Source organism: Heloderma suspectum, chromosome 1, assembly GCF_057233095.1.
Source record: "Heloderma suspectum isolate Gila_16-S chromosome 1, 16-S_ref, whole genome shotgun sequence".
In the NCBI taxonomy this organism is placed as follows: Eukaryota; Metazoa; Chordata; class Lepidosauria; order Squamata; family Helodermatidae; genus Heloderma; species Heloderma suspectum.
In genome coordinates, this window is record NC_139458.1 from 140,793,798 (window position 1) to 140,807,336 (window position 13,539).

General features: G+C 44.7%; 1 protein-coding gene across 12 annotated transcripts in view; it reads left to right on the forward strand.

Annotated features, from left to right (window-relative positions):
- Positions 1 to 13,539, forward strand: part of SPTB (spectrin beta, erythrocytic) — a 154,504-nt gene that overhangs the window by 53,584 nt on the left and 87,381 nt on the right. For all 12 annotated transcript variants that reach the window (XM_084804308.1, XM_084804326.1, XM_084804316.1 and 9 more), the window contains one exon: positions 12,428 to 12,625. In XM_084804308.1, coding sequence (XP_084660434.1) covers positions 12,478 to 12,625 — 148 coding nt within the window. In that variant the 5' untranslated portion in view covers positions 12,428 to 12,477. The remainder of the gene's footprint in view (positions 1 to 12,427; positions 12,626 to 13,539) is intronic.

Sequence of the window (13,539 nt, forward strand, 5' to 3'; positions counted from 1 at the left end):
TTCTGCTTGATTGGTTTTTCAGAGTTAAAGTGTTTTAAAAGATGTATAGATACATTCATTTGACTTCCACCTCTGGGTAACAGGTTTTCTATTGTTTCAAAAACCTGATGGATCATAGATAACAATGAGACTAAGGCAGGGGAGGAGAACCTTGGGCTCCGGGGCCAAATCTGACCCTCCTAGGATCCCAATCTAGCCCATTGGGTTCTCCAGAAGGCTGTGCCCCTTTCCCCCAACCACCAATAGTTTCCCAACTTTTGTGCAGTCCCTGACCCCATTCTGCTGGCATTTTTGGCCTCACCCTGTTTGCCTTTGGCCCCACGCACCCATGCAATGCAGACCCAGAGAGCTTTTTCAAAATGGAATTTGGCTCTTGCGCTGAAAGAGTTTCCCTGCCCTTGACTAAGAGGTGCCTCTCTCAAGTCACACAACATCCTACTGTCTATCTCCAGCCTGAGAGTTTCAATATTCTTGCATTCATCCTCTTATATATTTTATACTTCCTCTAAAGTAACCTTCATAAAAAAAATTAAAATATTTTTGAAACCAAACCCAAACTCTCTCTGGATGAGATAGTGATGTTTTACTTATCATGGGCACTCTCCAGTAAGTGCCCATGATAGTTACATCCAAGCATGCTCTTGCAGAAGCAATACAATATAAGTGAATGGTAACTGTTCACTTTTAGGGCATCTCTAAAAAGGTAAAGGTGTCCCCAACCAGTCGTGTCCGACTCTAGGGTGTGGTGCTCATCTCCATTTCTAAGCTGAAGAGCCAGCGTTGTCCGAAGATGCTTCTGTGGTCATGTGGCCAGCATGACTGAACACCGAGGTGCACGGAACGCTGTTACCTTTCCCGCCGAAGCGGTACCTATTTATCTACTTGCAATTTCTTGCTTTCGAACTGCTAGGTTGGCAGAAGCTGGGACTGAAGATGGGAGCTCACTCCGTCATGCAGCACTCGGGTCTCGAACTGCTGTCCTGCCGACCTTCCAGTCTGCAGTTCAGTGTCTTAACCACTAAGCCACCGCGGCCCTTAGGGCATCTCTACACCAGCCTAAAATCCAGTACAATGACTCCCTTTACGTGCTCCCCCCCCACACATATCTGTGTCTTCCATTAACTTTCATTGATCTCGCTTCTCTTTTTGCCGCTTTAACTCTTTTCACAGAGGAAACTGAAGCAGAACACAACGGTGTAACTTGATAGCTCATTATCTGCAGTCTATTTAAAAATGGAACTAAGGGCATTTAGTGCAGGAGGGTCACGGTATCATGAAAGAGCCCGCAAACTTCCGTGAAGGAGCAATCTCAATCGTAGGATAAAAGCTCCATGTGATGAAGCCCCTAGTGCTTCCTTTCGCCCCCCCTCCCCCCTCTTCTCCCCGTAGCTAAGTCTTCCATTACCTTTCATTAGTCTCGCTCCTCTTCTTGCGGCTTTATCTTTTCATGGAGGAAACTGAAGCGGAACACAACAGGGTAATTTGATAGCTCATTATTTGCAATCTATTTAAAAATGGAACAAAGGGCATTTAGCGCAGGAGACGCCTTGAATGATCACAGTGTCATGTAAAGAGCCCACAAACTTCCATGAAAGAGCTTCTCAATCGCAGGATAAAAGCTCAGTGTGAAGGAGCCCTCACAAGGGAGAAAGGAATGTACTTGAGGCCATGGTGGTGGGGGATAGCCACTTATAGGGTGAGTTCAGATGTACATAATTCAACCAGTAAGCCTGCTCTGGAAGCGTACCACATTTTGGACACGTGTAGAACTATCCCTCTTGCCCCTCCCACCCCCACTCTGCCATTTTGCTCAGGAGAAACCTGTTCTTTTTCATCAGAAGCTGGATTTGCACAACACTGATTTGGCCAGCTCTTGTGTCAATCACCAATTTCATTCTTTTAAAATGTAAGAATGAAGTGTAACCCCCACCCCACCCAACCCTTAAAGTGCCAAATAGATGCTTTAACAGAAAAACATGCAAGGCATTTGAAAACAAAAACAAAGACCACCTGCATTAATCTTTGGGTGTGGTGGATGGGAGGGAGGGCAGTGTTTGATCTGGACGCAGTACATGTGTCCTTGAGGAAAAATTATCTCACTCTGCAGCAGAAAAATTTGCACGTGACAGGTTTATCTGTTTGGAAAAATCCTATGAAGTAGGTCACTATTATTCCCATTTTACAAATAGGAAATTGAGGCTGATAGTAATTTGACCAAGGGAAAGAATCTACAGCACAGAAGGAGTCTGAACTGCTTTTTGTCCTGGGACCACACTAGTTCAGTTTTTATAAAGAGATTTGGCTACAGCCACTATCTCTTAGCCCCAACCCTTCATCTGTACTGTGGAATAAATAATACTGGCCTACTTCATAGGATTATAAGGACTGTTATTTGGCTCAACATCCCCAGGTTGTATTAACTGCCAATCAGCTTGAGCATTCCTTGGCTCGGCTTTCTTGCTTCCTTTAATACCAATGAAGCTGAGGTCCTCACTGCTCATAGGACTCTGAGAAACTGCTGTGGAGATAGCAAACCTCTCCCTATTGCTACTGTGCAGGTGGCTGTTTTGCCCTACATTCCATCCTAGCTCACATCCTGTTCAGAGCTGTTTCAGGGTCCTGTTTCAGTGATCAAGGAAGCATTTCCAGTACACAGAAATATCTGAACACTTGGGTATCCATCCTCTCATGACAGGAATGTTGGAGCTAGGAAGGTATTATTAGAATAGTGTTTGGCATGGCAGTCAGAACAAGGAGCGTGCTTTCTAGAGAGCTTTGTGCCCAGGCCAAAGGCATTAAAGTACTTGTAGATGTGCAAACAGAAAGGCTGGAAAGAAGACAAATTAGATAGGCAGAAAAGGTGTGACAATTTGGATGACGAAGATGACTCTTATAAAAGATTATATACTCAACTATCTATCTGTCCTTCTGGGAATTTTGTACATGGTCCATTCAGTGAGACAGAAAATATCCCCTTCAGGGGACATGCCTAGAAAAGTGATTACTTTTGAACAAGAAGGCAGGACGTAACAGTACAGAAAAACTACCTGCATATAACTGCTGATCAGACAGGGAGAATCTTGCAAAAAAAAAAAAATCACACCTGTTTGCACAATTTTCCATGCTCATACATCTGTCTGTATGTCTCCTTCTGGACTACTTTCTGATGTGAAAGTTAATAGAGAATGTAAAAGGCTGTGTTTAATGTTTAACCTATCACCTAGGAGAAAGCCCCCCACCCCGCATGTAAATAACCCTTTCCATTTGAAGCTACAGTGGGAAAATCCACAGCAAAGCTGTATTGCTTGAGACAATACTGGGGCCCAATCTACACTGGGAATTACTGTGGTGCAAGTGCTTCTTGCACACTGGCATGACACATGGCATTCACCCCTTTCTGCAGCAACTGCTGGTTTTCCTGTGGTAAAAGCCACATTTTCAGAAAAAAACAAGATCTGACAGATTTTCCCTTTAACATGGTTTCCATGTGGTTCCATTCGAGTGTGCCCCATATCCCTGAAGTAAATGTGCATTAGCAGGCATGGCTAGGGGTGTGTCTGTGCCCCCATCCTGCGGTGTTTTGATGTTGCATCACTGTAAATGGGTGTCAGGAGGCCCTAGCTGGCCTCTTTCAGTCTACTCCAGTAGCCAACTCCAGACACAGACAAAGGATTCTTTTCAAGGCTTTATTCCTTTTACAACTTAAGAACTCTATCACCAGCGACTAAACTATGAACAGCAGAGTAATCTATGCCCCGGGTTGGAAACAGTTGGTCCCCGTTTGAACGAGAATCACTTGCAGACCCTGAACTTATGGGCTAGGGAGAGTCCCTCCCCTTTTTCCTTGGGTCCTCTGGATGCGACCGTTGCTTGTGTGCCAAACGGGCACTACGCCTCCTTTCTGCGCCCTCCATAGCTCTTCGCTCTCTGCGTATGCGTCGAGCATCCATCCAGCCCTCCTCCCGCGCTCTTTCACTCCCAGGACTGCTATCTATGTCTGGAATGCCGGCAGGAGGAATCTCTGCCAGCTGCAGGGCCTGGGAGGGATGAGCGCGCTCCTCTCCCATGGACGGCTGTTCCTCCTCAGAATCAGAACTGCTCTGAGGTTCTATGGGCTCAGTGTCCACCCTGACATCGGGCTGTCCTTTTTTGTTACTTTTTGCCATGCTCTCATCTGCACTCGTCCGCTCCCCTGCCTTATCCATTTGCAGCTTCGCATAATGGCGGCTGCAGCTTCAGCAAAGTCCAGTGAGCAATGGCTGTAGCCATTGTATCCACCTCTGTATGCACCCGTCTGCAGCTTGTGTCCCCCTGTTTATCATTTCCAGAGAATTCCTATGACTCCACCTAAGGTGAATGCCCCCCGCCCCCATGTCAAGGAGATCGAGGACTAAGTATTTTCCCAGAAATGCTACAGCCCTTGCTCGCTGAATCTGCAGCCGCCCTTATGTGAAGCTGTCAAGGGGTGGATATAGAACCTTTGCAGAACTGGTCAGCAGAGGGTGGATTTGACGAGGAAGGGGTTCAGTTCTCTCCTCTGAAGGATCCACCCTTCACTGGAGGCTAACCTTTTCTTTTTATTCCCCCCCGCCTGCCACCTCCCTAGCTTCGGAGAAGAGGGGTGGATATAGAGAAGATGGGTGGATACAGAACCATCTCACAAGCCAGAGGAGAGCTCAGGGCTGTGCACCCTCAGATCGCTTGCCTTAAAGTCAGCATGTTGCTTTGGGATTACTTTTTGAAACCTCCACTTCTGCCCTGAAAACAGCCTGCTGAACATTTCTACTCAGAAGTAATTTCCATTACTCAGAAGTAACTTCCACTGCACTTAACACAGCATGGAGCTGAGGGGGGGAAGTCTATTGTTTTGAATCTCTGCTTTTCCAGAGGTGTACACCTTCGCATAATGTTAATTACTTCAACATGCCTTGTTTTTCCCCAAATGGGCCTTCAAGTCTGCACATTGCTTTGGGATGACTTCTGTTCTTTTGAAATCTCCACTTCTGCCCTGAAAACAGCCCACTAAACATGTCTACTCAGAAGTAATTCCCATTGACCTTTGCTGCACTTACTCAGCATGGAGCTGAGGTATTTTTTTTTTCAAAAGAAGCTTGTTGATGCTGCGAGACTCCACTCACATATGCCAGAACTAATGCAATTTCTTGTACAGTCTGCCATGCAAAAGTGTTTCTTTTTCCCCCTTTTTTGTATATGCCACATTAATTGGCTGTGTGTGCCATGGGAAGAGCAAAACTGTGTGAAAATGCGTTTTTTAACTGAATCACTTTGGAAAGCGTCTCTGCGTAGATTGGCCCTGGTTATCTGACTTGAAAGCCTTTGAGACAGCAGCAGCTATCTCCCTCCTTTCTTGCATACCTATTGCATGTTTACAACTCTTGCTGCTACCAAGTGACATGGACCTGCAGAGCTATTTCAAGCTATTGTTTAGCAACCAAGTGACCCTCACCTCAGACTGAGTGTTCAGAGGGGTTCTGTTTTGTTAAAAAAGAGATAGCCATGTATAGCAAACTTGAAGGAGCAATTATAATTATGTGGAACAATAGTCCCAGACTATCATATTTATTTTTATTTTATTTATTTATTACATTTCTAATCTGCCCAATAATCAATGTTCCCTAGGCAGATTACAAACAGTTAGAAGACTAAAATGCCATAGAAACAGTTAAAAATTTAAAATAAAATACAGATGTTTAAAAGAATAAAATACGCTATGATGCAAAACAACAAAGCACAGGAATCGATAAAACACCCATAAAAATCTAGAACTAGATTTAGAAGCTCAGCCTCTACAGATCTTTTTTCCCCTTCCTCAGACATAAATAGTCAGGACGCAGGTTGAATTAAATCAGTTTATTAAACTGTACAGGCATAGGACAAATTGATTTTGTTTTATTGCTTGTGAAGTCTGATTGTGGGAAATACACAGTGATTGTCAACAAATTTTACATCTGCCACTTTGCTTTTGAGCCTCTTTCTGGCTGCTGGAGTGAATGTGTGAAGGACAGAAATGCAGCTTTAGATGCAATTACATCAGGGGCAGTATCCAATGCGATACTACTACTAATGTAAATGACATTGCGGTAGCTGAAACTACCTCTAGCGCAACACCAGTAGCATTTGCTGGCATGACAGGTTTTCTGGGTGTTGTGCTAGAGGTGGTGCATCATCATTTACATTAGTGGTAGTGTTGCATTGGATACTGCCCCAGGGTTTTAACTCGATTGATTGATGGCTAATGCAGGATGTTGAATGTACAATCTTATTTCAACCTCCCTTTATTCTTGTGCCATCTTTGAACAGATGCATTCTATCTGAACCTTTTTTTTAGTCCCCCACTAATCATTTTTTCCGTAGAGTTGTATTTATTTGGGAACAGCTTCTTTTACATTTTAACCTCTCCTTTCTGTATGGAAGTGTCCCTTTCGGCCACAATCAACAGGCACAGCTCTCTTACGTAATTCCTCCTCCTTTTCCATGACCATGTTCATCTGCTAGACATAATTTCCTTTAAGATTTCTCCAACCCCCAGGTCTTCAGTGAAACTGACATGTTGGGGGAAAGCTTTGACAAATTCCCTGGCATTTTTTTCTCCAAAAGGATATGAATGTGCACAACACTGGTACACATAGCAATACTTTAATTAAAAACAAAGCCCCTCAGTGGTAATGGTAAAATAGACAAGGTTTTTCCCAACTTGGTTGGTTTCAGGGATGTCCAGAGAGTAGGGAAGATTGAAGGAAATCTACATGGTTTAAACTGACAGCTTTCCTTCCACTGTGTTTATTTCACTTGAGACAGGGGAGGCTGAAGCTAATTGTACTAGTACAATTGACAAGGTGATAGTGAAGGAAATCATGATGGGCAGGTAATGAAGAAAGGGGGAATACACATGATTACGGAGGGAAAATAAGCCATGGCAGCTTATTTTCCCTTTCTGCGCATGCAGGTCGCAAGCCGCCTAATTAGTATAATTACCCTTGCCAGGCGGGGCTGTCATGACATCCAAACCTAGCAAGGGTAAGTGGTGGGGTGGTTGACAAAGCACCCTGAAACCCATGAGTTGTTCTAGGTTTTCAGGGTGGTTTGTAAACCACCCCAACCACTCACCCTGGATGGGTTTGAATATCACGACAACTCACATCAGCGAGGTTAATTATGCCAACTAGGCAGCTTGCAACCAGCATGCAGGGGAGGGAATACAAGCCACAGTGGCTTATTTTCCATCCATGATCATGCAAACCCAGTCACTGTCAGACTGTTGCCAACTATGAGATTGGATTGTATCAGAGTCTAGTCAGAGATAGTATGGACCAGCATTGGAGACAGGAAAGTGAGCTAAGCTTCCTTTCCTAGGCAAAGTGTGATGATATTTAAAGCAAGAGAAGCTTAACTTTTGGATGGTGTTAATGCATGTTAACTGGATCAGCGGAAAATTCCCAGGTGATCATTTCAGCACTGGAATATGCCTGTGCAACTTCAGCCATAATGAATCTAGGTTATGGGATTGGATGAGTGTGTGCATGTACATGTGCGGATGTATGTCTGTCCATGTGGGCCAAATAAGTAGAAAGGGGCTGTGAAGAGCAACTGTGGGACATTGAGAAACAGGATTGTGAATATAGGAGAACAGGGTGGCTATATACAATGGAGCTTGGAATGACTTACATCTTGAGCAACATTGTCTCAGAGTGGCAGGTAGTAATAAAAACAAAGACAAACTTTATTCATTGCACAAGGGATCTCCCATCCTTACACATTCTCACCATTTGCTGGTATACAGATAAAATGGGGAACGCTCAATCTCATAGGCTAGCTAAAAGAGAACTCTTCCCTCAGCCTGATGCATTTGGAATGTGTGTTCTCTGGTAAATATTTGAGAAAACTCTTGTCACACCAGCAGGGCTTCATAGTCGTTTGACCATGCTGTCAGCGATCACTGATCAGATGAGCACTTACTAAATTGTTTTAGACATTAAATCCTTATTAGCAGCTTCAATATAACCATAATTCCTCGTTTAGCTCTGCCAGGCCAATTTCTCTGCTTAAGAAGATCTGATCAATTAAATGTGTGTCACTGTTTTCTGTGAAGTCCTGACTGGAAGCACCATGAAGAAAAAGGGTCCAATCTAGAAAACATGAAGCACACAAATTGAAATAAAAACGAAATAATCCTTTAACATTATGCTTGGAGCATTGCTTGATTTCACTGGAAATTAGGCACCTCTGACTGACTGGATTGTGGCGGCTGGTCCTGGATAGAAATCAGTGAGATGATATAATTTGTCTTCCGTGTCCAGCTTTCCCTCAGTATATCACATGTGTAATTAACACTGAAGAAACGATAGTATCAAGGGAGAGAGAAACTCTTCACTGGCAACAAGCTGTGGGCTATTTTAGTATTGCTGTTTATAAAACCTTGCTAATACAAAAGGTTTGGCACAGGGCTATAGGACAAGCTGTTGAGCTTTCTGTGGGTGTTTCTACATTAAGCAACCCCCCCCCCCCGCAAAACCCCACATCCTTTCTGGAGCTTCCTGCTTCCAGTTTCTTTGCAGGATTAGGAAGGGCTTCTTTACACAACAGCCACATGGTTTGAACTGAGGGGGTGTCTTCCTCCCTCCCTGGCATGTGTGCAAAGGGGTAGGGGTGGGGAGTCTTGTTTTCGTAGCTCAACTTCTGCTGTACTGTTTTCTCGCAGCCCTCAGGAAACCTCTGACTTCATTCTGAGTAGAGATAATACCACTGTATAAGTCTGCTATCCTGGGCACACTTACTTGGGAGTAAGCCACAGTGAACTCAATGAGACTTACTTCTGAGTAGACATAAGATCACCCTGTAAGTCTGCAACCCTCGAAACACTTACTTGGGAGTAAGCCCCACTGAACTTAATAGGGTGCTCCGAAACAACAGAGGATGTTGCTTCCGAGCTTGGTGGGGTGGGGGATCAGATGTGTCTCCCTTCATTGCAGGGAGGCATTTTACTCTCTTCTCCCTCCGATCGAGAAATGCAGAGGCAGGAGACGCAAGTGGCAGGTGATTCTTGCCCTTGCGCCTGTCAAATCTGCTCTGGTCTCCTTCCCTGCAACCCCGCCCCCATCCTCAATGCCTTCATCATCCTGACCGCGCCCCCAGCAACCGAAAACAAATGCCCACAGCAGGCAGGCAGAGCGGTTTCTTCTGCTATGGGAGAATTTCACATGGAGGTTATGGTGCTCCTGTTCTGTGGGCTGGGAAAAATACTATATTTTTTGCATTTGGGGAAAACATGGGATAGGCTGGGGAAAATGGCGGGAGACACCCTTGGAGGGTAATGGCATCATCTAAAGAGCCTGCAAACTTCTGTGACAGAGCCATCTCAATGGCAGGATAAAAGCTCCTTGTGATGTACCCCTGAATGTATTGGGAAGGAGGAAAAGTCTTGAGTGTCCTTTCGGCATTCTCCTATAGAAGCGGTTACTGCAGTAGGACAAGGCCAGCTCAGCTAGTTGCAAGTATGCCCTGCTCTCACTGTAACGTCAGCAGCCATGAACAGAAGATTTAGGTGTCATAGAATTGCATCCCCTCTCCAGAATGTGATTGGCAAATGCATAATCAGAAATCTCTTGCCCATCTTGGCAGATTAAAACTGCCAGAAGAGGTTTTCTGTCTGGGCTTTTAAGGTAGAGTGTAGTGCCATCACCCTAGAAGGAGGTGATGATGATGCAGCCCCTCTCAAAAAATATAATGTCTGGCGCTGTGCAAGCTTAATAACGATCACCTATTATTGAACCTGCCCTTTGAGATAATATGTCTAAATATGTTGTGGCATCTTAGTTTGAAGTAGCCCTGGATGGAATTAATTTTTTAGATCCTTTTCAGTCTGTTTTTGAAATCCTGGTTTTGGAATGAAAACTTATCTAGGGGGGTGGGGTGTCTCTATGAGCAATTTACTACGAGCTGGCTGCATTTGGAGGTCCTTAGGGATATATGACATTGTGGCCATCCAGCAGCCACCCCAGAGTGTATCAGGGAAAAATGGATTTCCTGAGACTGCTTAAAGTCTGATTCTTTTCCTTAAGTTGGGTTCTCCATGATATAGTTGTTGTGTGCCCCAGCCCCTGCATTGACCTCAGGTATGCTAGCTTTGCCCAGGGGGGCACCTTTCACCATGACCCAGGTCAAGGGGTGTTTCCTGTCTCCTGACCCTGTTTTTTCCGAGCACAAACTCCAAACCACAAGCAGTGTCTACTCAGAAGTAGCTCCCATTGTGCTCAGTGATTCTTGTCCCCTGAATGTGCACTAGAATTTACAGAGATCCCCCTCAATCAAAACAGCATCTTTTAAAGCACTAAAGGCTGTAAAGCGCTTTACCAGGCTGTAATTCTCCATTGTTTGGTTTATTCCCTTTGGAAGTAACTAATTCACACCATTACAGCGATCCTGCACACCATCAGGTTAGAAAGGGGGCTGGTTTTCCCTGCGTGTCTTTCCCAGCACAAACATAAGTGTGTCTACTCAGAAGTAATTCCCCTTCTGGTCAATGAGACTTGTCCCCTGAATGGCACATCGAATGGCACATCGGAAGTAACTAATTCACACCTCTGTTACAGCAATCCTGCGCACCATCAGGTTAGAAAGGGGGCTGATTTCCCCTTCATCTCTCTCCCAGCATAAACCAATTAGTGTCTACTCAGAAGTAACTTCCATTGTGCGCAATGAGGCTTGTAATTAAGAAGAAGAAAGGGGGGGGAGCCTGGAGGGGGGGGAGCCTCTCTTATTGCTTGAGCAGCCCCTGCCAGTCAGATGGCGTTCACTCTAACCCCCCCCACCCTACCTAGAAGTATGTTCTATAAAGTGACTTAGAATGGTGTGATGCACTCGCTTGTGGAGTACTGTGCAGAGCAAAGCTGGCTCCTTGCAAAATCTGGGTAAGCCACAATTGGCTTCTCCTTCCCTCTCCTTCCATTGTGGTGGAGAAGGCCCCTTGGTTTCATTGGTGAATTACCTACAACAAGAGATGGATGGAAAGAGTGCAACCCTCTTGATTCTCCTGGACCTCTCAGCAGCTTTCAGTACCATTAACAATGGTGTCCTTTTGGGACTTACCAAGGTATCCTTCTGGGACCATGGTATCCTTTTGGGACACCCAGGATTGTGGGAGGGGGGCATTGTTTTGCAGTGGTTCTGCTCATTTTGGAGGATTGATCCCAGATGGTGTTGGGAGACTACTGTTCTATCCAGTGGCGTTTGGCCTTTGGGATGCCATAAAGTTCCATGTTGCTTCCCATGCTTTTCAGTATCTATGATGAAACTGGGAGAGATCATCTGGAAACTTGGGCTGAAGTGCCATCACTGATGAAATGTGTACCTTTCATTTCCATCTTCTGATCCCAGAGAGGCAATGCAGATGACAAACAACCTTAATCCAGAAAAGATGGAGGTGCTGTTGGTCAGAGGCTCTGTCCATCTGGTTGAGGATATTTAACCTACTTTGGATGGGGTTACCTTTCCCTGTGTGCTTATTCCTCCCACCCCCACCCCTCCAGGTTTTCCTGAGTGTAGCTTCTTTTCCCTTGCTTTAACACAAACGAATGGAGTGGAAGTCTCTCCGTTCACTTATATAGAGTAGGGAAAGGAGCTGCAATTGGAAAGTCCATTGAGGAAGAAACACAATTCCTACTCCTTCACACAACAACGTATGGCAGAATGTAATGTGGATATATCAAAATTAAATTTTGCCAAGGCTAACAAAATAGCTTGAACCAGCCTTGACTGGCTGCTGGCATTATTTGATTCTATCCTTCTGCTCTTGGAAGGTTGAAGGTAGCCATGAAAACATTAAAAAATAAACATAAAAAATAAACATAGAGAACATGTGAATTTTCAGAAAGGGAGGGGGTCACAGTATTACCCACTTCCCCAAGCCCCCTCCCCACTCCTCTTCAGTGTGAATTCTTTACCTATTTTTCCCCTTTTGGCAAAGGTAGTGTCAACCACCCTATTTCTTTTAAAACAACAAACAGGGTTTTTTGCCTGTTTTACTACTGGGGTTTATTTCTTTTCTTGATAGCACTTCTTACACATCCCCCTCTGAGACTAGCATTATACTGTTTCTCAGCAGCCTCCTGAAAGCTTCACACAAAGGCAGGCTGTTATCAGAAAACAGAAATGCAATCTTCCTGTAAGTTATATCTCCACCTACTGGGCACAGTTAACTCTGATGCATTCAAGTATCCTGGTGGTGGCTGCTGCAATATTTCATAACATGCAGGAGCCAGGAGTTGGAAAAATATATAAATGGCAGTCATGACTTGCAGCTTCCTTGAATTATTTTTGGGTATTTTTAGTGTGTGTTTTGGTGGCAGTGGGAGACTTAAGATCATGTTTTTTTCTGGGAGAAGTAACATTTTGCTTTGCTTCCCTTTAGGGGCCTTTTCATGCTAACTAAAACAAGAACAGCAGCAAAACACCCAGAACATGACATCAGCCACTGATTTTGATCATTTGGAGATTCAGCAGCAGTACAGCCGGATCAATGCTCGCTGGGAAGCCTGTGATGATGAGTTGGACAATGACAACAGTTCTGCCAGGCTCTTTGAGAGGTCCCGGATCAAAGCTCTGGCAGGTACACACTGCATTCTCTCTTGGAGACATTTTTTAATATTCCAATCCCTAACTTTTCTCTGCTTTTGGGGGGCAAAAGCACATTCTGGTGGGAACTTTACTGCTCTTCCTTTGTTTTCTAACAGCAACCTAAGAGCTCCGTTGCCTTAGGGCAAGCCTGCACAACTTGTGGCTCACCAAGCCAAACACAGCCCACCGGCCTTGTATTGTGGGCTGCCAATTACCTGACAACCCCCTGTGTTTGTAATCTCAGGCAGGCAGGAAAAACAAGAACTTCATCAAGAACCTGATGGTTTCTGTACCTGCCTGGTCGGCTACATTTGGCTGGATGGCTCACTTTGTAGAGACTTGTCTTAGGGCCTAAGTTTATTATTTGAGGTAGTAGTTATCTGACCCTTAGTCATTGGTCACCACAGGCTAGTGTCTGAACATCTTAGAGACTTTCATGCAGCCTTAGAAATAAGTACTGGGGTCCATATACATATCCCCTGCTGTGAACATTTGTTCCTTTTGGGAGTGCATATAAGTAGTAGCCATAGCTGACTGCTGTTTTTCCCCAGCTGGGACAACATAGGAGACCACTGTAATAGTTACCAGACTCTGTGCATGTGTGCACACACACCCTTGGGAGATAGAAAAAAGAAAGCATGCCCATGCAACAGCTGTAGTGCTGCATTGTGTTTCCCCTGCTGCCAATCTCAGGCTTGGAGAGTTTTGAGCAGGTAAGTGACAATGGGAAGGGTGAACAGGAATGCAAAAGCACATGGGAGTCGCTACTCACCTGGAGCAATTTCTGTTCATGAGCAGGTGAATGGCAAATTGACTGTCTTAATATCTTAGCAGCCGGTTAGAATTTTTGCAAAAAGTAAGAGCTTGGGTTTGCAACATGATAAATAGATACAGAGGTGAGAAAGA